At 61.6% G+C, this 24,465-nt stretch overlaps 1 protein-coding gene across 1 annotated transcript in view; it reads left to right on the forward strand.

Annotated features, from left to right (window-relative positions):
* Positions 1–24,465, forward strand: part of LOC106630639 (ryanodine receptor 1) — a 143,921-nt gene that overhangs the window by 34,505 nt on the left and 84,951 nt on the right. Inside the window, 11 exon segments of the mRNA XM_074531811.1 lie at positions 2,357–2,461; positions 3,408–3,511; positions 4,193–4,276; positions 6,676–6,835; positions 8,198–8,345; positions 9,288–9,499; positions 11,917–12,091; positions 13,727–13,935; positions 16,093–16,502; positions 17,619–17,745; positions 22,211–22,371. Coding sequence (XP_074387912.1) covers positions 2,357–2,461; positions 3,408–3,511; positions 4,193–4,276; positions 6,676–6,835; positions 8,198–8,345; positions 9,288–9,499; positions 11,917–12,091; positions 13,727–13,935; positions 16,093–16,502; positions 17,619–17,745; positions 22,211–22,371 — 1,895 coding nt within the window.

Below are 24,465 nucleotides of genomic sequence, written 5' to 3' on the forward strand. Positions count from 1 at the left end.
GGGGGGATTTGGGGGCGTGGAAGGGGGATTTGGGGGTGTGGAGGGGGGATTTGGGGGGATGGAGGGGGGATTTGGGGGCATGGAAGTGGGATTTGGGGGTTTGGAGGGGGAATTTGGGGGGATGGAGGTGGGATTTGGGGGGGTTGGGATGGGGTTTAGGGGGGATTTGGGGGAATGGAGATGGGATTTGGGGGGATTTGGGGTTTGTGGGTGTTTGGAGGGGATAGGAGGGAGTTTAGGGGGGTTTGGGGGGATTGGGATGGGATTTGGGGGTGTGGAGAAGGGATTTGGGGGGATTGGGACAGGTTTTCAGGGGATTTAGGGGGGATTTGGGGGGATTTGGGGGGATTGGGAGTTGTGGATGGGGAATTTGGGGGTGTGGAGGGGGGATTTGGGGGGATTTGGGGGTGTGGAGGGGGGATTTGGGGGCATGGAAGTGGGATTTGGGGGTTTGGAGGGGGAATTTAGGGGGATGGAGGTGGGATTTGGGGGGGTTGGGATGGGGTTTAGGGGGGATTTGGGGGAATGGAGATGGGATTTGGGGGGAATTGGGGGTTTGTGGGTGTTTGGAGGGGATAGGAGGGAGTTTAGGGGGGTTTGGGGAGATTGGGATGGGATTTGGGGGTGTGGAGAAGGGATTTGGGGGGATTGGGACAGGTTTTCAGGGGATTTAGGGGGGATTTGGGGGGATTGGGAGTTGTGGAGGGGGGATTTGGGGGTGCGGAGGGGGGATTTGGGGGGTTTGTGGGTGTTTGGAGGGGATGGGAGGGGGATTTGGGGCATTGGGACAGGGTTTCGGGGGGTTTGGGAGGATTGGGATGGGGTTTAGGGGGGATGGAGGGGGGATTTGGGGGTGTGGAGGGGGGATTTGGGGGCGTGGAAGTGGGATTTGGGGGCGTGGAGGGGGGATTTGGGGGTGTGGAGGGGGGATTTGGGCATGTAGAGAAGAGATTTGGGAGGATTTGGGGGTGTGGAGGGGGGATTTCAGGGGATTTGGGGAGATGGAGGTGGGATTTGGGGGCATGGAAGTGGGATTTGGGGGTGTGGAGGGGGGATTTGGGGGCATTGGGACAGGGTTTCGGGGGGTTTGGGAGGATTGGGATGGGGATTTGGGGGTGTGGAGGGGGGATTTGGGGGCATGGAGGGGGGATTTGGGGGGATGGAGGGGGGATTTGGGGGTGTGGAGGGGGGATTTGGGCATGTAGAGAAGAGATTTGGGGGGATTTGGGGGGATGGAGGGGGGATTTGGGGGCATGGAAGTGATTTGGGGGTGTGGAGGGGGGATTTGGGGGTGTGGAGGGGGGATTTGGGGGTGTGGAGGGGAGATTTGGGGGTGTGGAGAGGGGATTTGGGGGATTGGGATGGGGTTTAGGGAGGATGGAGAGGGGATTTGGGGGTGTGGAGAGGGGATTTGGGAGTGTGGAGGGGGGATCTGGGGTGTGGAGGGGGGATTTGGGGGTGTGGAGGTGGGATTTGGGGGAATGGAGGTGGGATTTGGGGGTGTGGAGGGGGGATTTGGGGGGATGGAGAGGGGATTTGGGGGCACGGAGGGGGGATTTGGGGGCATGGAAGTGGGTTTTGGGGGTGTGGAGGGGGGATTTGGGCATGTAGAGAAGAGATTTGGGGGGATTTGGGGGTGTGGAGGGGGGATTTGGGGGTGTGGAGGGGGAATTTGGGGGGATGGAGGTGGGATTTGGGGGGATGGAGGGGGGGTTTGTGGGTGTTTGGAGGGGGATTTGGGGGCATTGGGACAGGGTTTGGGAGGATTGGGATGGGGTTTTGGGGTGATGGGAGGGGGTTTGGGGGGATTGGAACAGGGTTTCAGGAGATTTAGGGGGGATTTGGGGGGATGGAGGTGGGATTTGGGGGGATTTGGGGGTTTGTGGGTGTTTGGAGGGGATAGGAGGGAGTTTAGGGGGGTTTGGGGGGATTGGGATGGGATTTGGGGGTGTGGAGGGGGGATTTGGGGGGATTTGGGGAGATTTAGGGATGTGGAGGTGGGTGGGATTTGGGGGGATTGGGACAGGTTTTCAGGGGATTTAGGGGGATTTGGGGGTATGAAGGTGGGATTTGGGGGGATTGGGAGTTGTGGAGGGGGAATTTGGGGGGATGGAGGTGGGATTTGGGGAAATTTGGGGAAACTTTGGGGAAAATTTGGGGAATTTGGAGGTGGGTTTGGGGGATTGGGGTAGAGCTTAGGGAGGTTAGTTGATGTTTTGGGGTGATTGTGACAGGGTTTTGGGGGGTTTAGGGGGATTTTTGTGGGGCTTGAAGGGGAATTTGGAGGTGCTTGAAGAGATTGGGGGGGTTTGAGGCAGTTTTGGGGTCCAACACCCCAATTTTTCCCCCAACCCAGATCGTGCTGCCCCCGCACCTGGAGCGCATCCGGGAGAAGCTGGCGGAGAACATCCACGAGCTCTGGGCGCTGACCCGCATCGAGCAGGGCTGGACCTACGGGCCTGTGAGTGGGGCACCCCAAAATCCTTCCTGGGAACCCCAAAATCCTTCTTGGGAACCCCAAAATCCTCTGGGAACCCCAAAAACCCCATAAAAACCCCATAAACCCCCAAACCCACCCTGAGCTCTGGGCGCTGACCCGCATCGAGCAGGGCTGGACCTACGGGCCGGTGAGTGGGGCACCCCAAAATCCCCCTGGGAACCCCAAAATCACCTGGGAACCCCAAAATCCCCCTGGGAACCCCAAACCCACCCTGAGCTCTGGGCCCTGACCCGGCATTGAGCAGGGCTGGACCTACGGGCCGGTGAGTGGGGCACCCCAAAATCCCCCTGGGAACCCCAAAATCACCCTGGGAACCCCAAAATCCCATAAAAATGCCATAAAACCCCAAACCCACCCTGAGCTCTGGGCCCTGAGATCGAGCAGGGCTGGACCTACGGGCCTGTGAATGGGGCACCCCAAAATCCCCCTGAGCACCCCAAAATCCTTCCTGGGAACCCCAAAATCCCCCTGGGAACCCCAAAAACCCCATAAAACCCCCATAAAACTCCAAACCCACCCTGAGCTCTGGGCCCTGACCCGGCATTGAGCAGGGCTGGACCTACGGGCCTGTGAGTGGGGCACCCCAAAATCCCCCTGGGAACCCCAAAATCACCTGGGAACCCCAAACCCCATGAAAACCCCATGAAAACCCCATAAAAACCCCACAAAAAACCTCAAACCCACGTGTTTTGGGGTGTCCGAGTCTGGATTTTGGAGTGTCCCAGTGCCCAGGAGTTGGTTTTGGGGTTCCCTAAATTGTGGTTACCCCTTTTTGGGTTCGGGTCCTTTTCTAAGTGATCCCATGGGGCGCCTTTGGGATTTTCCCTTTCGGGTCAGTTTTTGGGGGGTGTCCCAGTGTGGATTTTGGGGTGTCCCGGTGTCCATGGGGTGTTTTTGGGGTGCCCAGGTCCGGGATGACGTGCAGCGCCTGCACCCCTGCCTGCTGAGCTTCCACAGCCTCCCCGAGCCCGAGCGCGGCTACAACCTGCAGATGTCGGGGGAGACCCTCAAGTAAGGGGGGGCAGCACCGGGAATTTGAGGGTCCCCCCTCTTTGACCTGCAGATGTCGGGGGAGACCCTCAAGTAAGGGGGGGCACCGGGAATTTGGGGGTCCCCCCTCTTTGACCTGCAGATGTCGGGGGAGACCCTCAAGTAAGGGGGGGCACCGGGAATTTGGGGGTCCCCCCTCTTTGGGGGCACCCCCTGGGAGAGGGGAGGTGGGTTTGGGGAGGAATCACCCCAAAACTGAGGGGGTTTGGGGTTCCCTCAGAGCCTGGGGGAGGTTTTGGGGTCTCAAACTGGGGGGACTTTGGGGGGTTTTGGGGTTCAGGTGTTTTTGGGGTCACCCCCTCATCTCAGACTGGGGGGACTTTGGGGGGTTTTGAGGTTCAAGTGTTTTTGGGGTCACCCCTCATCTCAGACTGGGGGGACTTGGGTGAGTTTTGGGGTTCAGATGGTTTTGGGGTCACCCCCTCACGTCAGACTGGGGGGACTTGGGGGGTTTTGGGGTTCAGATGATTTTGGGGTCACCCTTCACTTCAGACTTGGGGGAACTTGGGTGGGTTTTGGGGTCCCCCACTTTGTGGTGTATCCCCAAAACAGGCTGGGATTTTTGGGGTCCCCCCTTTCTCTGGAGCCCCCTGGAGTTGGGGGTGCTGGATTTGGGGGTGCTGATTTTCGGGGTGTCCCCAGGACGCTGCTGGCCCTGGGCTGCCACGTGGGGATGGCGGACGAGAAGGCCGAGGAGAACCTGAAGAAAATCAAACTGCCCAAAACGTGGGTTGGGTTTGGGGGGTCCCACTTTGGGGGGGCTCAGGGGGGCTGGGGTCCCAATTTGGGGGGGCAGGGAGGGGTCCCAGTTTGGGGGGCTGGGAGGGGTTTGGGGTCCCAATTCGGGGGGGCTGCAAGGGGCTGGGATCCCAGTCTGGGGGGGCTGCGAGGGGCTGGGGTCCCCATTTGGGGGGCCTCTGTAGGGGATCCCAGTTTGGGGGGCTGGGAGGGGTTGGGGGGGTCCCAGTTTGGGGGGGTCTCTGTACTGGATCCCAGTATGAGGTCCCAGTTTGGGGGGGCTGGGAGGGGTTGGAGGGTCCCAGTTTGGGGGGGCTGGGAGGGGTTGGGGGGTCCCAGTTTGGGGGGGGTCTCTGTACTGGATCCCAGTATGAGGTCCCAGTTTGAGGAGGCTGGGAGGGGTTGGGGGGGGTCCCAGTTTGGGGGGGCTCAGAGGGGCTGGGGGTCCCAGTTTGGGGGGGTCTCTGGACTGGATCCCAGTTTGAGGTCCCAGCTTGGGGTCCGTTAAAGAAAGTCCCAGTTTGGGGTGTTCCAGTTTGGAGATGTCCCAGTTTGGGGGGCTGGGAGGGGCTGGGGTCCCCGTTTGGGGGGGTCTCTGGACTGGATCCCAGTTTGAGGTCCCAGTTTAGGGTCCGTTAAAGAAAGTCCCAGTTTGGGGTGTTCCAGTTTGGAGATGTCCCAGTTTGGGGTGTCCCAGTCTGGGAGTCGCAGTTTTGGGGTCCTGGAGCACCTTCTGGGGGGTCCCCATGGACCCCATGGACCTCCCCATTGTGGGGGGGTCCCTCAGGTGTGTCCCCCCCATTCCCACCATGTCCATCAGGTCAAGGTTGGGTTGGGATGTCCCAGTTGGGTTGGGATGTCCCAGTTTGAAGACCATTGATGGGTTTGATGGTTTCTCTGTGGGTTGGGGGTCCTGGGGGTCCTGGGGGTCCCGGGGTACCCCATGGGTGGTCCCACAGGTGTGTGCCCCCTGCCCAGGTACACCATGTCCAACAGGTCAAGGTTGGGAGGTTGGGTCAGGATGTCCCTGTTGGGTTGGGATGTCCCAGTTTGGTGACCATTGAGGATGTTTGGGGTGCAGTTCTGGGGGTCCCGGGGTGCCCTGGGGGTGGTCCCACGGGTGTGTCCCCTGCCCAGGTACACCATGTCCAACAGATCAAGGTTGGGAGGTTGGGTTGGGATGTCCCACTTTGGAGACCATGGAAGTTTGATGGGTTCTCCATGGGTTGGGGGTCCTGAGGTGCCCTGTGGGGGTCCCGGGGTGCCCTGGGGGTGGTCCCACAGGTGTGTCCCCCCCTGCCCAGGTACACCATGTCCAACGGGTCAAGGTTGGGAGGTTGGGTCAGGATGTCCCTGTTGGGTTGGGATGTCCCAATTTGGGGACCCTTGAGGATGTTTGGGGTCCCCATTGGTGGGAGCAGTTCTGGGGGTCCCGTGGGGGTCCCGGGGTGCCCTGGGGGTGGTCCCACAGGTGTGTCCCCCCTGCCCAGGTACACCATGTCCAACGGGTAAAGGGGTCAAGGTTGGGTTGGGATGTCCCACTTTGGAGACCATTGAAGTTTGATGGGTTCTCCATGGGTTGGGGGTCCTGAGGTGCCCCATGAGGGTCCCGGGGTGCCCTGGGGTACCCCATGGGTGGTCCCACGGGTGTGTCCCCCCCTGCCCAGGTACACCATGTCCAACAGGTAAAGGTTGGGAGGTTGGGTCAGGTTGTCCCTGTTGGGTTGGGATGTCCCAGTTTGGTGACCATTGAGGACGTTTGGGGTCTCCATTGGTGGGAGCAGTTCTGGGGGTCCCAGGGTGGTCCCGGGGGGTCCCGTGGGGGTCCTGGGGTGCCCCGTGGGTGGTCCCACAGGTGTGTGCCCCCTGCCCAGGTACACCATGTCCAACAGGTAAAGGTTGGGAGGTTGGGTTGGGATGTCCCAGTTTGGTGACCATTGAGGACATTTGGAGTCCCCATTGGTGGGAGCAGTTCTGGGGGTCCTGTGGGGGTCCCGGGGTGCCCCGTGGGTGGTCCCACAGGTGTGTGCCCCCTGCCCAGGTACACCATGTCCAACAGGTAAAGGTTGGGAGGTTGGGTTGGGATGTCCCAGTTTGGTGACCATTGAGGACATTTGGAGTCCCCATTGGTGGGAGCAGTTCTGGGGGTCCTGTGGGGGTCCCGGGGTGCCCTGTGGGTGGTCCCACAGGTGTGTCCCCCCCCCCGCCCAGGTACACCATGTCCAACGGGTAAAGGGGTCAAGGTGGGTTAGGATATCTCAATTTGGTGACCATTGAGGATGTTTGGGGTCCCCATTGGCGGGAGCAGTTCTGGGGGTCCCGGGGTGCCCCGTGGGGGTCCCGGGGTGCCCCGTGGGTGGTCCCACAGGTGTGCCCCCCCTGCCCAGGTACACCATGTCCAACGGGTACAAGCCGGCCCCTCTGGACCTGTCCCACGTGCGCCTGACGCCGGCGCAGCTGACCCTGGTGGATCGGCTGGCCGAGAACGGCCACAACGTCTGGGCCCGGGACCGCGTGCAGCAGGGCTGGACCTACAGCACCACGCAGGTGGGGACCCTGGGGACACGCTGGGGACACGCTGGGGACACACTGGGGACACGCTGGGGACACTGGGGACACGCTGGGGACATGCTGGGGACAGCACCCAGGGACCCCCAGCCGCCCCTGACCCACCCAAACCCTCCCATGGACACCCCAAAACCCCCTGGTCCCTGTGGTGTCACTGTCCTGCGTCCCCATGGCCGTGTCCCCACATCTCTGGGGGTGTCCCCATGCCCCCATGGCCGTGTCCCCAATCCCGTGTCCAGTGTCCCCATGTCCTCACGCTTCTGGGGGTGTCCCCATGTCTCCAGTCCCCTAAGTTCAGTGTCCCCATGTCCCCACTCCCCTGAGCTCGGTGTCCCCATGTCCCCATGGCTGTGTCCCCACACCTCTGGGGGTGTCCCCATGCCCATGAGCCTGGTGTCCCCATGTTCTCATGTCCCCATGTCCCCACACCTCTGGGGGTGTCCCCATGTCCTCATGGCCCTGAGCCTGGTGTCCCCATGTCCCCATGGCTGTGTCCTCATGTCCCCACACCTCTGGGGGTGTCCCCATGTCCCCACACCCCTGAGCCTGCTGTCCCCATGTCCCCATGGCCGTGTCCTCATGTCCCCACACCTATGGGGGTGTCCCCGTGTCCTCATGGCCCTGAGCCTGCTGTCCCCATGTCCCCATGGCTGTGTCCCTGTGTTCCCACACTGTCCCCATGTCCCCATGGCCGTGTCCCTGTGTCCCCATGGCCGTGTCCCCACACTGTCCCCACACTGTCCCCGTGTCCCCAGGACATCAAGGACAAGCCCTGTGTCCCTGTGTCCCTATGGCTGTGTCCCCGTATCCCCACATCCCAAGTCCCTTTGTCCCCATGGCCTTGTCCCTGTGTCCCCACACTGTCCCCACGCTGTCCCCACGTCCCCACGCTGTCCCCGTGTCCCCATGGCCGTGTCCCCATGGCCCCACCCTGTCCCCATGTCCCCATGGCTGTGTCTCCGTGTCCCCACGCTGTCCCCACGCTGTCCCTGTGTCCCCATGGCTGTGTCCCCATGTCCCCACCCTGTCCCCATGTCCCCATGGCTGTGTCTCTGTGTCCCCACACTGTCCCCACGCTGTCCCCGTGTCCCCATGGCTGTGTCCCCACACTGTCCCCACACTGTCCCCATGGCTGTGTCTCCGTGTCCCCACACCCCAAGCCCGCTATCCCCATGTCCCCATGGCTGTGTCCCCACACTGTCCCCATGTCCCCATGGCCGTGTCCCCATGTCCCCACCCTGTCCCCGTGTCCCCATGGCTGTGTCTCCGTGTCCCCACGCTGTCCCCACGCTGTCCCCGTGTCCCCATGGCCGTGTCCCCACACTGTCCCCGTGTCCGCAGGACATCAAGAACAAGCGGAACCCCCGGCTGGTGCCCTACAACCTGCTGGACGAGGGCACCAAGGCCACCAACCGCGAGAGCCTGTGCCAGGCCGTGCGCACCCTGCTGGGCTACGGCTACAACATCGAGCCCCCCGACCAGGAGACGCGTGAGTGGGGGGCTCGGGGACACCTGGGGACCTTTGGGGACATCTGGCAGCTGGTTGTACCCTTTGGGTGCCGTCTTTGGGGTCTCTGTGTCCCTTTTTGGGGTGCTGACCCCTCTGTCTCCCCCAGCCTCACACGGTGTCCCCTCAAGGTGTCCTGGCAACCCCCAGCCATGGCTGTTGGTGCCAGTTTTGGGGCTCCATGTCCCTGTTTTGGGGTTCCATGTCCCATTTTTGGGGTTCTGTGTCCCATATTTGGGGTGCTGACCTCTCTGTCTCCCCCAGCCTCACACGGTGTCCCCTCAAAGGGTCTGGCACCCCCCAGCCATGGTTGTTGGTGCCAATTTTGGAGTTCCATGTCCCTGTTTTGGGGTTCCATGTCCCGTTTTTGGGTTCCATGTCCCTTTTTTGGGGTTCCATGTCCCATTTTTGGGTTCCATGTCCCTTTTTTGGGTTCCATGTCCCATTTTTGGGGTACTGACCTCCTGTTCGCCCTCAGCCTCACACGGTGTCCCCTCGAGGGGTCCCAGCAGCTCTTGATGCCGTTTGGGTGCCGTTTTTGGGGTTCCATATCCCGTTTTTGGGGCTCTCTGGGTGCTATTTGGGTGCCGTTTTTGGGGTTCCATATCCCGTTTTTGGGGCTCTCTGGGTGCTATTTGGGTGCCGTTTTTGGGGTTCCATATCCCGTTTTTGGGGCACTCTGGGTGCTGTTTGGGTGCCGTTTTTGGGGTGCTGACCCCCCATTCTCCCCCAGCCTCGCAGGGTGCAGTTCCCGGGGGTCCCCGCGCCCCCCGGCCGCGGCTGTTCCGCGCAGATTGGGGCGCTCTGTGTGCCGTTTTTGGGGTTCCATATCCCGTTTTTGGGGCTCTCTGGGTGCTATTTGGGTGCCGTTTTTGGGGTTCCATATCCCGTTTCTGGGGTGCTGACCCCCTGTGTCTCCCCCAGCCTCGCAGGGTGCAGTTCCCGGGGGTCCCCGCGCCCCCCGGCCGCGGCTGTTCCGCGCCGATCGGGGCTCGGCCGTGCGCAGCGGCCGCTGGTACTTCGAGTTCCAGGCGGTGACGGCCGGGGAGATGCGCGTGGGCTGGGCCCGGCCGGGGCTGAGGCCTGACACCGAGCTGGGCGCTGACGACATGGCCTTTGTGTTCAACGGGCACCGGGTGAGCCTGGGGACACACTGAGGGGACACAGGGGACAGGCAGGGACAGGCAGGGACACAGGGGACACAGGGGACGCGTGGGCTGGGCCCGGCCGGGGCTGAGACCCGACACCGAGCTGGGCACCGACGACATGGCCTTCGTCTTCAACGGGCACCAGGTGAGCCTGGGGACACAGGGGACAGGCAGGGACAGACGGGGACACAGGGGACACAGGGGACAGGCAGGGACATGGAGGGACAGACAGGGACACAGGGGACGCGTGGGCTGGGCCCGGCCGGGGCTGAGGCCCGACACCGAGCTGGGGGCTGATGACATGGCCTTCGTCTTCAACGGGCACCGGGTGAGCCTGGGGACACACTGAGGGGACACAGGGGACAGGCAGGGACACTCAGGGACACGGGGACAGGCAAGGACACAGGGGACGTGTGGGCTGGGCCCGGCCGGGGCTGAGGCCCGACACCGAGCTGGGGGCTGACGACATGGCCTTCGTCTTCAATGGGCACCGGGTGAGCCTGGGGACAGCCCTGGGGACACAGGGGACAGGCAGGGACACAGGGCACATGGGGGACACAGGGGACAGGCAGGGACACAGGGGACACACTGAGGGGACACAGGGGACAGGCAGGGACAGGCAGGGACACTCAGGGACACATGGCACACGGGGGACAGGCAGGGACAGCCAGGGAGATGGAGGGACAGGTGGGGACACACAGGGACAGACGGGGACATGGGGGACATGCAGAACCTTTGTCTTCAATGGGCACCAGGTGAGCGTGGGGACACACTGAGGGGACACAGGGGACAGGCAGGGACAGGCTGGGACCTGTGGGGACACACAGAACCTACCTGTGACATGGGGGGACACAGGGGGACACTCAGGGACACAGGGGACGTGTGGAGACATGCAGGGACATGGAGGGACAGGCTGGGACATGTGGGGACACACAGAACCTACCTGTGACATGGAGGGACACAGGGGGACACTCAGGGACACCCAGAGCCTGTTTGGGACATGTGGTGACACCTGGTGACGTGGAGGCACACTCAGGGATATGTGGGGACAGGTGGGGACATGAGGGGACACTTGCAGACGCACAGAACCTGCTTGGGACACAGGGACATGTGGAGACGTGCAGGGACACTCAGGGACATGTGGGGACATGGGGGGACACATGGAGACACTTGGGGACATCCAGGGACACACAGAACCAGCGTGGGACACTTGGGGACACTCAGGGACCCCCAGAGTCCATTGAGACATGTGACTCCCATTGTGTCCCCATCACCCCAAATCCCCCTGGATCCCACTGTCACCTTCTGTGACCCCTCTGATGTCCTCAGTGTCCCCAGGCCCAGCGGTGGCACTGGGGGGCGAGTCCTTTGGCCGTCCCTGGCAGCCTGGGGACGTGGTGGGCTCTGTGTGACCCCCTGGTGTCCCTGTGACCCCCTGGTGTCCCCAATGTCCCTGTGACCCCCTGGTGTCCCCGATGTCCCCAATGTCCCTGTGACCCCTGGTGTCCCTGCTGTCCCCAGGCCCAGCGGTGGCACGTCGGGGGCGAGTCCTTCAGGCGCCCCTGGCAGCCTGGGGACGTCGTGGGCTCTGTGTGACCCCTTGGTGTCCCTGTGTCCCCTGGTGTCCCCTGGTGTCCCCAGTGTCCTGTGACCCCCTGGTGTCCCTGGTGTCCCTGTGACCCCTGGTGTCCCCAATGTCCCTGTGACTCCTGGTGTCCCCTGGTGTCCCCAATGTCCTCTCTGTGTCCCCTGTGACTCCTGGTGTCCCCAATGTCCCTGTGACCCCCTGGTGTCCCCGATGTCCCCAGGCCCAGCGATGGCACGTCGGGGGCGAGTCCTTCGGGCGCCCCTGGCAGCCTGGGGACGTCGTGGGTCCCTGTGATCCCTTGGTGTCCCTGTGACCCCTGGTGTCCCTGATGTCCCCAATGTCCCTGTGACCCCCCTGATGTCCCCGATGTCCGTGTGACCCCTGGTGTCCCCGATGTCCCCAATGTCCCTGTGACCCCCCTGATGTCCCCGATGTCCCCAGGCCCAGCGGTGGCACGTCGGGGGCAAGTCCTTCGGGCGCCCAGCCTGGGGATGTCGTGGGTCCCTGTGACCCTTTGGTGTCCCCTGGTGTCCCCAATGTCCTCTCTGTGTCCCCTGTGACCCCTGGTGTCCCCTGTGTGACTCTGGTGTCCCCGCTGTCCCCAGGCCCAGCGGTGGCACGTTGGTGGCGAGTCCTTCAGGCGCCCCTGGCAGCCTGGGGACGTTGTGGGCTCTGTGTGACCCCTGGTGTCCCCAATGTCCCTGTGACCCCTTGGTGTCCCTGTGACCCCTGGTGTCCCCAATGTCCCTGTGACCCCTGGTGTCCCTGTGACCCCCTGGTGTCCCCTGTGTGACTCTGGTGTCCCCGCTGTCCCCAGGCCCAGCGGTGGCACGTTGGTGGCGAGTCCTTTGGCCGTCCCTGGCAGCCTGGGGACGTGGTGGGCTGCCTCATCGACCTGGGCGAGTGCCACATGAGCTTCACCCTCAACGGGGAGGTGCTGATCGGGGACGGCGGCTCCGAGGTGGCCTTCAGGGACTTCGAGGTGGCCGACGGTGAGAGGGGGGACACGGGACTGGTGACAGCGCCACGGTGTCACCTGGGGCGGGGGGAGGAGGGGGAGTGGGGCTGGGGGCTTCAGAAATGGGGCTGGGGGCTGTGGGATGGTCTGGGGGCTCTGGGGTGGGTCTGGGGGTACCAGGGATGGGTCTGAGGGATCCAGGGATGGGGCTGGGGTCTCTGGGGTGGGTCTTGGGGATCTAGAGATAGGTCTGGGGGCAGCAGGGATGGGTCTGGGGGATCCAAGGATGGGTCTGAAGGCTCTGGGGTGCATCTGGGGGCAGCAGAAATGGGGCTGGGGGCAGCAGAAATGGGTCTGGGGGCTCTGGATGGGTGTCTGGGGGTACCAGGGATGGGTCTGGGGCAACAAGAATGGGTCTGGGGGATTCAGGAAGGGGTCTGGGGAAACCAGGAATGGGTGTGGAGGCAGCAGAAAGGGGTCTGGGGGCATCAGGAATGGGTCTAGGGTGGGTCTGGGGGCTTCAGAAATGGGTCTGAGGGCACCAGGGATGGGTCTGGGGGTTCAGGGATGGGTGTGGTGGAACCAGGAATGGGTCTGGGGGTTCTGGGATGGGTCTGGGGGCAGCAGAAATGGGTCTGGGGGATCCAGGGATGGGTCTGGGGGTTCCAGGGATGGGTCTGGGGCAGCAGAAATGGGTCTGGGGGATTCAGGAATGGGTCTGGGGGCTCAGGGAGGAGGCTGGGGGATCCAGAAATGGGTCTGGGGGATCTAAGGATGGGTCTGGGGGCTCTGGGGTGGGTCTAGGGGGATCAGGGGTGGGTTTGGGTGCATCAGGAATGGGTCTGGGGCACGAGGAATTGGCCTGGGGGCAGCAGAAATGGGTCTGGGGGAATTCAGGAATGGGTCTGGGGGATCCAAGGATGGGTCTGGGGGCTCTGGGATGGGTCTGGGGTCTCATTGCTGCCCCCCCGTGCCCCCCAGGCTTCGTGCCCGTGTGCAGCCTGGGGCTGGGCCAGGAGGGGCACCTGAACCTGGGCCAGGACGTGGGGCGGGGGGCTTTGGGGTGGGTCTGGGGGCTCTGGGATGGGTCTGGGGGCTCAGAAATGGGTCTGGGGGCTCTGGGATGGGTCTGGGGGCTCTGGGGTGGGGCTGGGATGGGTCTGGGGGCTCTGGGGGTCTCATTGCTGCCCCCCCCGTGCCCCCCAGGCTTTGTGCCCGTGTGCAGCCTGGGGCTGGGCCAGGAGGGGCACCTGAACCTGGGCCAGGACGTGGGGCTGGGGGCTCAGAAATGGGTCTGGGGGCTCTGGGATGGGTCTGGGGTCTCATTGCTGTCCCCCCCGTGCCCCCCAGGCTTTGTGCCTGTGTGCAGCCTGGGGCTGGGCCAGGAGGGGCACCTGAACCTGGGCCAGGACGTGGGGCTGGGGGCTCTGGGATGGGGCTGGGGGCTCTGGGGTGGGTCTGGGGGCTCTGGGGTGGGGCTGGGATGGGTCTGGGGGCTCTGGGGGTCTCATTGCTGTCCCCCCCGTGCCCCCCAGGCTTCGTGCCCGTGTGCAGCCTGGGGCTGGGCCAGGAGGGGCACCTGAACCTGGGCCAGGACGTGGGGCTGGGGGCTCAGAAATGGGTCTGGGGGCTCTGGGGGTCTCATTGCTGCCCCCCCCGTGCCCCCCAGGCTTCGTGCCCGTGTGCAGCCTGGGGCTGGGCCAGGAGGGGCACCTGAACCTGGGCCAGGACGTGGGCACCCTGCGCTACTTCGGCATCTGCGGCCTCCAGGAGGGCTACGAGCCCTTCGCCATCAACATGAAACGGCCGATTGCCCTCTGGTTCAGCCACAGCCTGCCCCAGTTCATCCCCGTGCCCCCCGAGCACCCCCAGCTTGAGGTGAGGGGGATTTGGGGGTCTCTGGGGGGGTTTGGGGGTCTCTGAGGGGGATTTGGGGTGTTTGGGGGGATTTGGGGGGTTTTGGGGTCCCCATTGCCCTGTGGTTCAGCCACAGCCTGCCCCAGTTCATCCCCGTGCCCCCCGAGCACCCCCACCTCGAGGTGAGGGCTGGGCAGGGGTCTCTGGGGGGGTTTTTTGGGGATTTGGGGTCTCTGGTTCAGCCACAGCCTGCCCCAGTTCATCCCCGTGCCCCCCGACCATCCCCAGCTTGAGGTGAGGGGGATTTGGGGGTCTCTGGGGGGATTTGGGGTCTCTGGTTTCAGCCACAGCCTGCCCCAGTTCATCCCTGTGCCCCCTGACCATCCCCAGCTCGAGGTGAGGGGGATTTGGGGGGATTTGGGGGGATTTGGGGGGTTTGGGGTCCCCATCGCCCTCTGGTTCAGCCACAGCCTGCCCCAGTTCGTCCCCGTGCCCCCTGAGCACCCCCAGCTTGAGGTGAAGGGGATTTGGGGGTCTCTGGGGGGATTTGGGGGGGTTTGGGGTCTCTGGTTCAGCCACAGCCTGCCCCAGTTCGTCCCCGTGCCCCCCGAGCACCCCCAGCTCGAGGTGAGGGGGATTTGGGGGTCTCTGGGGGGTTTGGGGTCTCTGGTTCAGCCACAGCCTGCCCCAGTTCGTCCCCGTGCCCCCCGAGCACCCCCAGCTCGAGGTGAGGGGGATTTGGGGGGATTTGGGGGGATTTGGGGTCTCTGAGGGGCATTCAGGGTATTAAGGGAGTCCCTGAAAGTCCCCAAATGTCCCCAGAAGGGGTGAGAATCCCATCCCTAGGGCATTCCCCATTTCTGAGTGTCCCCAAAACGGGGTGAAGTGTCCTCAAAACTGGGTCCCACCCATCCCTAAGGGGTTCCCTGTCCCTGAATGTCCCCAAAACGGGGTGAAGTGTCCCCAAAACAGGGTAAAGTGTCCCCAGAACAGCATTAAGTGTCCCCAAACAAGGTGAAGTGTCCCCAAAATGAGGTGAAGTGTCCCCAAAACAGGATGAAATATCCCCAAAACCGGGTCCCACCATCCCTGGGTGTCCCTGAAGTGTCCCCAAAACAGGGTAAAGTGTCCCCAGAACAGCATTAAGTGTCCCCAAACGAGGTGAAGTGTCCCCAAAACGGGGAGAAGTGTCCCCAGAACAGCATTAAGTGCCCCCAAAATGAGTTGAAGTGTCCCCAAAACCGGGTCCCACCATCCCTGGGTGTCCCTGAAGTGTCCCCAAAACGGGGAGAAGTGTCCCCAGAACAGCATTAAGTGTCCCCAAACAAGGTGAAGTGTCCCCAAAACAGGGTAAAGTGTCCCCAGAACAGCATTAAGTGTCCCCAAACAAGGTGAAGTGTCCCCAAAACAAGGTGAAATTCCCCCAAAACCGTGTCCCACCCCAAACATGGTGAAGTGTCCCCAAAATGAGGTGAAGTGTCCCCAAAATGAGGTGAAGTGTCCCCAAAACGGGGTGAAGTTCCCCCAAAACCGGGTCAAGTGCTCCCAAAACCGGGTCCCACCATCCCTGGGTGTCCCTGAAGTGTCCCCAAAACAGGGTAAAGTGTCCCCAGAACAGCATTAAGTGCCCCCAAACAAGGTGAAGTGTCCCCAAAACAGGGTAAAGTGTCCCCAGAACAGCATTAAGTGCCCCCAAACAAGGTGAAGTGTCCCCAAAACAGGGTAAAGTGTCCCCAGAACAGCATTAAGTGCCCCCAAACAAGGTGAAGTGTCCCCAAAACAGGGTAAAGTGTCCCCAGAACAGCATTAAGTGTCCCCAAACAAGGTGAAGTGTCCCCAAAAGAGGGTCAAGTGTCCCCAAAACAAGGTGAAGTGTCCCCAGACAAGGTGAAGTGCCCCCAAAACAGGGTAAAGTGTCCCCAGAACAGCATTAAGTGTCCCCAAACAAGGTGAAGTGTCCCCAAAAGAGGGTCAAGTGTCCCCAAAACAAGGTGAAGTGTCCCCAGACAAGGTGAAGTGCCCCCAAAATGAGTTGAAGTGTCCCCAAAACCGGGTCCCACCATCCCTGGGTGTCCCTGAAGTGTCCCCAAACAAGGTGAAGTGTCCCCAAAACGGGGTGAAGTTCCCCCAGAACCGTGTCCCGCCACCCCCGGTGCCACCCCTGGGCTGTGCCCGCAGGTGACCCGCCTGGACGGCACCGTGGACACCCCGCCGTGCCTCCGCCTGTCGCACCGCAGCTCCGGGACACCCGCGGCCCCTCCGGAGCTGCTGTTCCTGCGGCTGAGCCTGCCCGTGCAGTTCCACAGCACGTTCCGCTGCACGCCCGGCGCCACGCCGCTGCCGCAGGCGCCGCCGCCGGAGCCCCCCGAGGAGGCGGCCGCGGAGCCGCTGTCCGAGTTCGAGCGGCTGCGGCGCTCGGCCGGGCCCCGCAGCAACGACGGCGACGAGGGAGCCGAGAAGGGAGCGCCGGGGGCGGCGCCCGGGGCGGCCGCCGGGGCTGGGACCGGGGCCGGGGCCGCGGGCCGGGAGCCGCCGCGGGGAGAGAACGAGAAGGACGCGACCACCGAGAAGAGCAAGACCAGGAGGGGGTGAGCGGGGTGGGGGTCCCCAGCATTGGTGCGGGGCTGCAAAAGGGGGGTCCCCAAAGTTGGTGGGGGGCAGTGAAAGGGGGGTCCCCAAAGTTGGTGGGGGGCAGCAAAAGGGGGGTCCCCAATGTTGGTGGGGGGCAGTAAAAGGGGGGTCCCCAAAGTTGGTGGGGGGCAGCAAAAGGGGGGTCCCCAATATTACTGGGGGGCAGCAAAAGGGGGGTCCCCAATGTTGGTGGAGGGCAGTAAAAGGGGGGTCCCCAATATTGCTGGGGGGCAGTAAAAGGGGGGTCCCCAAAGTTGGTGGGGGGCAGTGAAAGGGGGTGCGTGGTGTGGGGGGGTCCCCAGTATTGGTGTGGGGCAGTGAGAGGGGTGGGGGGCAGAAAAAGGGGGGTCTCCAATATTACTGGGGGGCAGTAAAAGGGGGGTCCCCAATATTGCTGGGGGGCAGTGAAAGGGGGGTCTCCAATATTACGGGAGGGCAGCAAAAGGGGGGTCCCCAATGTTGGTGGGGGGCAGCAAAAGGGGGGTCCCCAAAGTTGGTGGGGGGCAGTGAAAGGGGGTGCGTGGTGTGGGGGGTCCCCAGCATTGGTGTGGGTCAGTGAGAGGGGTGGGGGGCAGTAAAAGGGGGGTCCCCAATATTACTGGGGGGCAGCAAAAGGGGGGTCCCCAATGTTGGTGGGGGGCAGTAAAAGGGGGGTCCCCAATATTACTGGGGGTCCCCAATATTGCGGGGGGGTACCAAAAGGGGTGGGGGACAGCAAAAGGGGGTCCTCAATGTTCCTGAGGAGTACCAGGGGGACTAGCAAAAGGGAGTGGGGGACAGCAAAAAAGGGGTCCCCAGTATTGCTGGGGGGCTACAAAAGGGGGTCACAGCCACTGCTGGGGGTCCCCAATAACTCTGAGGGGCACCAGGGGACTTGGGGGGCAGCAAAAGGGGGTGGCAGCCACTGCTGGGGGGTCCCCAATTCCTGAGGGTCCCCAAAAGGGGGTGACACCCATCCCTGGGGGGGGGTCCCTGAGCATCCCCAGTGTGGCAGTTAAGGGGTGTTGTTGGGGGGGTTCCCTGGGGGTCCCTGGGGGTCCCCAGAGCGGGGTGACCCCCCCGGTGCCCCCCAGGTTCCTGTTCAAGGGCCGGAAGACGCCGTTCGCGCCCCCCCCCGCGCCCCCTCCCGTGCCCAGGCTGGAGGAGGACGTGGTGCCCGACGAGCGCGACGACCCCGAGGTCATCATGAACACCACCACGGTACGGACCCCAAAAACACCCAAATATCCCCAAAAACCCCAAATCCCCCAGACCCCGAGGTCATCATGAACACCACCACGGTACGGACCCCAAAATATCCCCAAAAACCTCCCCAAAACCCCCCCAAAAACCCCAAATCCCCCAGACCCCGAGGTCATCATGAACACCACCACGGTACGGACCCCAAAACCACCAAAATATCCCCAAAAACCCAAATCCCCCAGCCCCCGAGGTCATCATAAACACCACCACGGTACGGACCCCAAAAACAACAAAATATCCCCAAAAAACCCCAAAAACCCCAAATCCCCCAGCCCCCGAGGTCATCATGAACACCACCACGGTACGGACCCCAAAACCACCAAAATATCCCCAAAAACCTCCCCAAAAAAGCCCAAATCCCCCAGCCCCCGAGGTCATCATGAACACCACCACGGTACAGACCCCAAAAACACCAAAATATCCCCAAAAACCCAAATCCCCCAGACCTTGAGGTCATCATGAACACCACCACGGTACGGATCCCAAAAACACCAAAATATCCCCAAAAACCTCCCCAAAACCCCAAATCCCCCAGCCCCCGAGGTCATCATGAACACCACCACGGTATGGACCCAAAAACACCAAAATATCCCCAAAAACCTCCCCAAATTCCTCAGACCCCGAGGTCATCATGAACACCACCACGGTACGGACCCCAGAAACACCAAAACACCCCCAAAAACCCCAAATCCCCCAGCCCCTGAGGTCATCATGAACACCACCACGGTACGGACCCCAAAACCACCAAAATATCCCCAAAAACCTCCCCAAAAAAGCCCAAATCCCCCAGCCCCCGAGGTCATCATGAACACCACCACGGTACAGACCCCAAAAACACCAAAATATCCCCAAAAACCCAAATCCCCCAGACCTTGAGGTCATCATGAACACCACCACGGTACGGATCCCAAAAACACCAAAATATCCCCAAAAACCTCCCCAAAACCCCAAATCCCCCAGCCCCCGAGGTCATCATGAACACCACCACGGTACGGACCCAAAAACACCAAAATATCCCCAAAAACCTCCCCAAATTCCTCAGACCCCGAGGTCATCATGAACACCACCACGGTACGGACCCCAGAAACACCAAAATATCCCCAAAAACCCCAAATCCCCCAGCCCCTGAGGTCATCATGAACACCACCACAGTACGGACCCCAAAAACACCCAAAAACCTCCCCAAAAACCCCCCAAAAACCCCAAATCCCCCAGACCCCGAGGTCATCATGAACACCACCACGGTATGGACCCAAAAACCACCAAAATATCCCCAAAAACCTCCCCAAAAAACCCCAAATTCCCCAGACCCCGAGGTCATCATGAACGCCACCGCGGTACGGACCCCAAAACCACCCAAAATATCCCCAAAAACCTCCCCAAAAACCCCAAATCCCCCAGCCCCTGAGGTCATCATGAATACCACCACGGTACGGACCCCAAAAACACCCAAAATATCCCCAAAAACCTCCCCAAAACCCCCCCAAAAACCCCAAATCCCCCAGACCCCGAGGTCATCATGAACACCACCACGGTAAGGACCCCAAAACCACCAAAATATCCCCAAAAACCTCCCCAAAAACCCCAAATCCCCCAGCCCCCGAGGTCATCATGAACACCACCACGGTACGGACCCCAAAAACACCCAAAATATCCCCAAAACCTCCCCAAAAACCCCAAATCCCTCAACCCCCAAGGTCATCATGAACACCACCATGGTACGGACCCCAAAACACCCAAAATATCCCCAAAAACCTCCCCAAAAACCCCAAATCCCCCAGACCCCGAGGTCATCATGAACACCACCACAGTACGGACCCCAAAAACACCAAAATATCCCCAAAAACCTCCCCAAAAACCCCCAAAAAACCCCAAATCCCCCAGACCCCGAGGTCATCATGAACACCACCACGGTACGGACCCAAAAACACCCAAAATATCCCCAAAAACCTCCCTAAAATCCCAAATCCCTCAACCCCGAGGTCATCATGAACACCACCACGGTACTGACCCCAAAACCACCAAAATATCCCCAAAAACCCAAATCCCCCAGCCCCCGAGGTCCTCATGAACACCACCATGGGATGGAATCCCTGAGAACCCCCCCCCCAAACACCCTGTCCCCATGTCCCCTGTCCCGATGTCCCTGTGTCCCCTGTCCCCATGTCCCTGTGGCTGTCCCTGTTCCCATGTCCCCATGTCCCTGACCGTGTCCCCATGTCCCTTGTCCCCAGTACTATTACTCGGTGCGGCTGTTTGCGGGGCAGTGCCTGGGTGGGCTGGGTCACCTGTCCCTGTCCCCATGTCCCCATGTCACTGTCCCCATGTCCCTGTGTCCCCTGTCCCCATGGCTGTCCCTGACCGTGTCCCTTGTCCCTTGTCCCCAGTACTATCACTCGGTGCGGCTGTTTGTGGGGCAGTGTCTGGGTGGGCTGGGTCACCTGTCCCCATGTCCCTGTGTCCCTGTGTCCCTGTCCCCATGGCTGTCCCTGACCGTGTCCCTTGTCCCCAGTACTATTACTCGGTGCGGCTGTTTGCGGGCCAGGAGCCGGGCAGTGCCTGGGTGGGCTGGGTCACCTGTCCCTGTCCCCGTGTCCCTGTGTCCCATGTCCCCTGTCCCCATGTCCTTGTCCCCTGTCCCCATGTCCCTGTGTCCCCAACACTGTCCCCATGTCCCTGTGTCCCTGTCACTGTCCCCATGTCCCTGTCACTGTCCCCATGGCTGTCCCTGACCGTGTCCCTTGTCCCCAGTACTATTACTCGGTGCGCCTGTTTGCGGGCCAGGAGCCGGGCAGTGCCTGGGTGGGCTGGGTCACCTGTCCCTGTCCCCGTGTCCCCGTGTCCCCGTGTCCCTCTCACTGTCCCTGACCGTGTCCCTTGTCCCCAGTACTATTACTCAGTGCGGCTGTTTGTGGGGCAGTGCCTGGGTGGGCTGGGTCACCTGTCCCTGTCACCGTGTCCCTGTGTCCCCATGTCCCTGTCACTGTCCCCATGCCCCTGTGTCCCCTGTCCCTGTGTCCCCATGTCCCCTGTCCCATGGCTGTCCCTGACCGTGTCCCTTGTCCCCAGTACTATTACTCGGTGCGGCTGTTTGTGGGGCAGTGCCTGGGTGGGCTGGGTCACCTGTCCCTGTCCCCATGTCCCTGTCCCTGTCCCCATGTCCCTGTCACTGTCCCCATGTCCCTGTGTCCCCATGTCCCTGTCACTGTCCCCATGTCCCTGACCGTGTCCCTTGTCCCCAGTACTATTACTCGGTGCGGCTGTTTGCGGGGCAGTGCCTGGGTGGGCTGGGTCACCTGTCCCTGTCCCCTGTCCCCGTGTCCCTGTCCCTGTCCCCATGTCCCTGTGTCCCCTGTCACTGTTCCCCATGTCCCTGACACTGTCCCCATGTCCCCTGTCCCCATGTCTGTCCCTGACCGTGTCCCTTGTCCCCAGTACTATTACTCGGTGCGGCTGTTTGCGGGGCAATGCCTGGGTGGGCTGGGTCACCTGTCCCCGTGTCCCTGTCCCTGTCCCCATGTCTGTCCCTGACCGTGTCCCTTGTCCCCAGTACTATTACTCGGTGCGCCTGTTTGCGGGCCAGGAGCCGGGCAGTGCCTGGGTGGGCTGGGTCACCTGTCCCTGTCCCCGTGTCCCTGTGTCCCTGTGTCCCTGTCCCCATGTCCCTGTCCCTGTCCCCATGGCTGTCCCTGACCGTGTCCCTTGTCCCCAGTACTATTACTCGGTGTGCCTGTTTGCGGGCCAGGAGCCGGGCAGTGCCTGGGTGGGCTGGGTCACCTGTCCCTGTCCCCATGTCCCTGTGTCCCCATGTCCCCATGTCCCTGTCCCCATGTCCCCATGTCCCTGTGTCCCCATGTCCCTGTCACTGTCCCCATGTCCCTGACACTGTCCCCTTGTCCCCAGTACTATTACTCGGTGCGGCTGTTTGCAGGCCAGGAGCCGGGCAGTGCCTGGGTGGGCTGGGTCACCTGTCCCTGTCCCCGTGTCCCTGTGTCCCTGTCACTGTCCCCATGGCTGTCCCTGACCGTGTCCCTTGTCCCCAGTACTATTACTCGGTGCGGCTGTTTGTGGGGCAGTGCCTGGGTGGGCTGGGTCACCTGTCCCTGTCCCTGTGTCCCTGTGTCCCCTGTCCCTGTCACTGTCCCCATGTCCCCATGTCCCTGTCACTGTCCCTGACCGTGTCCCTTGTCCCCAGTACTATTACTCGGTGCGCCTGTTTGCGGGCCAGGAGCCGGGCAGTGCCTGGGTGGGCTGGGTCACCTGTCCCTGTCCCCGTGTCCCTGTGTCCCTGTCCCTGTCCCCATGTCCCTGTGTCCCTGTCCCTGTCCCCGTGTCCCTGTGTCCCCGTGTCCCTGTCCCTGTCCCCATGTCACTGTCCCTGTCCCCCTGTCCCCATGTCCCTGACCGTGTCCCTTGTCCCCAGTACTATTACTCGGTGCGCCTGTTTGCGGGCCAGGAGCCGGGCAGTGCCTGGGTGGGCTGGGTCACCCCCCATTTCCACCAGCACGACCCCGATTTCGAGCTGAGCCGCGTGCGCAGCGTCACCGTCACCATGGGCGACGACCGCGGCAACGTGCATGACAGGTACCCCACGGGGACCCCAAAAAATGCCCCAGAGAGACCCCAAATGGAACCCCAAAAGGGTCCCCAGATGCGATCCCAAAGGGATCCCAAAGAGACCCCAAAAGGGACCACAAAGAGACCCCAAAGAGACCCCAAAAGGGACCACAAAGAGACCCAAAGAGACCCAAAAGGACCACAAAGAGACCCCAAAGAGACCCCAAAAGGGACCACAAAGAGACCCCAAATGGGGCCCCAAAGGGATCCCAAAGAGACCCCAAAAGGGACCACAAAGAGACCCCAAATGGGGCCCCAAAGGGATCCCAAAGAGACCCCAAAAGGGACCACAAAGAGACCCCAAATGGGGCCCCAAATGCGATCCCAAAGGGATCCCAAATTGGATCCCAAATAGGACCCTAACAAGACCCCAAAGACACCCCAAACAGGATCCCTAAATGGGACCCCAAATGGGATCCCAAAGAGACCCCAAAGAGACCCCAAAAGGGGATTCCCAAACAGGATGCCAGGTGAGATCCCAAAGGGACCCCAAAGAGACCCCAAAAGAGACCCCTAAACAGGATCCCTAAATGGGACCCCAAATGGGATCTCAAAGGGACCCCAAAGAGACCCCAAAAGGGACAATGGGATCCCTAAATGGGAACTCAAGTGGGATCACTGAATGAGACCCCAAATCACAAAGAGACCCCAGAGAGGGCAATGGACCCCAAAGAGACCCCAAATGGGACCCCAAAGGGACCCACTCCAAAAGAGACCCTGAACAGGACCCCAGAGGGACCCCAAAGGGGCTCCAAATGGGACCCCTAAATGGGATCCCAAGGAAATCCTAAATTGGACCCCAAATTGGACACCAAACAGGGTAACTGCCCCATGGTCTGGGGTATTTTGGGGAGGTTTTGGGGGTCTCACCCCCTTTTTCTCCCCAGCATCAAGCGCAGCAACTGCCCCATGGTGTGGGGCTTAAGTTGGGGAGGGGTCTGTGATTTTGGGGGTATTCTGGGGGTCTCACTCCCTTTTTTCCCCCCCAGCATCAAGTGCAGCAACTGCCCCATGGTGTGGGGTTATTTTGAGGGGCTTTTGGGGTATTTTGGGGGGATTTTTTGGGGGTCTCACCCCCTTTTCCCCCCCAGCATCAAGCGCAGCAACTGCTACATGGTGTGGGGTTATTTTGGGGCGGTTTTGGGGTATTTTGGGGGGGTTTTTGGGGGGATCTCACCCCATTTCCTCCCCCCAGCATCAAGCGCAGCAACTGCTACATGGTGTAGGGGTATTTTGGGGGGGTTTTGGGGTATTTTGGGGGGGTTTTTTGGGGGTCTCACCCCATTTCCTCCCCTCAGCATCAAGCGCAGCAACTGCTACATGGTGTGGGGTTATTTTGGGGCGGTTTGGGGTATTTTGGGGGGGTTTTGGGGTATTTTGGGGGGATTTTTGGGGGGTCTCACCCCCTTTTCCCCCCCAGCATCAAGCGCAGCAACTGCTACATGGTCTGGGGGTATTTTGAGGAGGTTTTGGGGTATTTTGGGGGGGTTTTGGGGTATTTTGGGGGATTTTTTGGGGGTCTCACCCCATTTTCTCCCCCCAGCATCAAGCGCAGCAACTGCTACATGGTCTGGGGTTATTTTGAGGGAGTTTGGGGTATTTTGGGGGGTTTTTTGGGGGTCTCACCCCATTTCCTCCCCCCAGCATCAAGCGCAGCAACTGCTACATGGTGTGGGGTTATTTTGGGGGGGTTTTGGGGTATTTTGGGGGGATTTTGGGGTATTTTGGGGGGGTTTTTTGGGGGGTCTCACCCCCTTTTTCCCCCCCAGCATCAAGTGCAGCAACTGCCCCATGGTGTGGGGTTATTTTGAGGAGGTTTTGGGGTATTTTGGGGAGATTTTTTGGGGGTCTCACCCCATTTCCTCCCCCAAGCATCAAGCGCAGCAACTGCTACATGGTCTGGGGGTATTTTGGGGGGTTTTGGGGTATTTTGGGGGGGTCTCACCCCATTTCCCCCCTCCAGTATCAAGCGCAGCAACTGCTACATGGTGTGGGGTTATTTTGGGGCGGTTTGGGGTATTTTGAGGAGGTTTTGGGGTATTTTGGGGGGGTTTTTGGGGG

This window comes from Zonotrichia albicollis, chromosome 39, assembly GCF_047830755.1.
Source record: "Zonotrichia albicollis isolate bZonAlb1 chromosome 39, bZonAlb1.hap1, whole genome shotgun sequence".
NCBI lineage: Eukaryota > Metazoa > Chordata > Aves > Passeriformes > Passerellidae > Zonotrichia > Zonotrichia albicollis.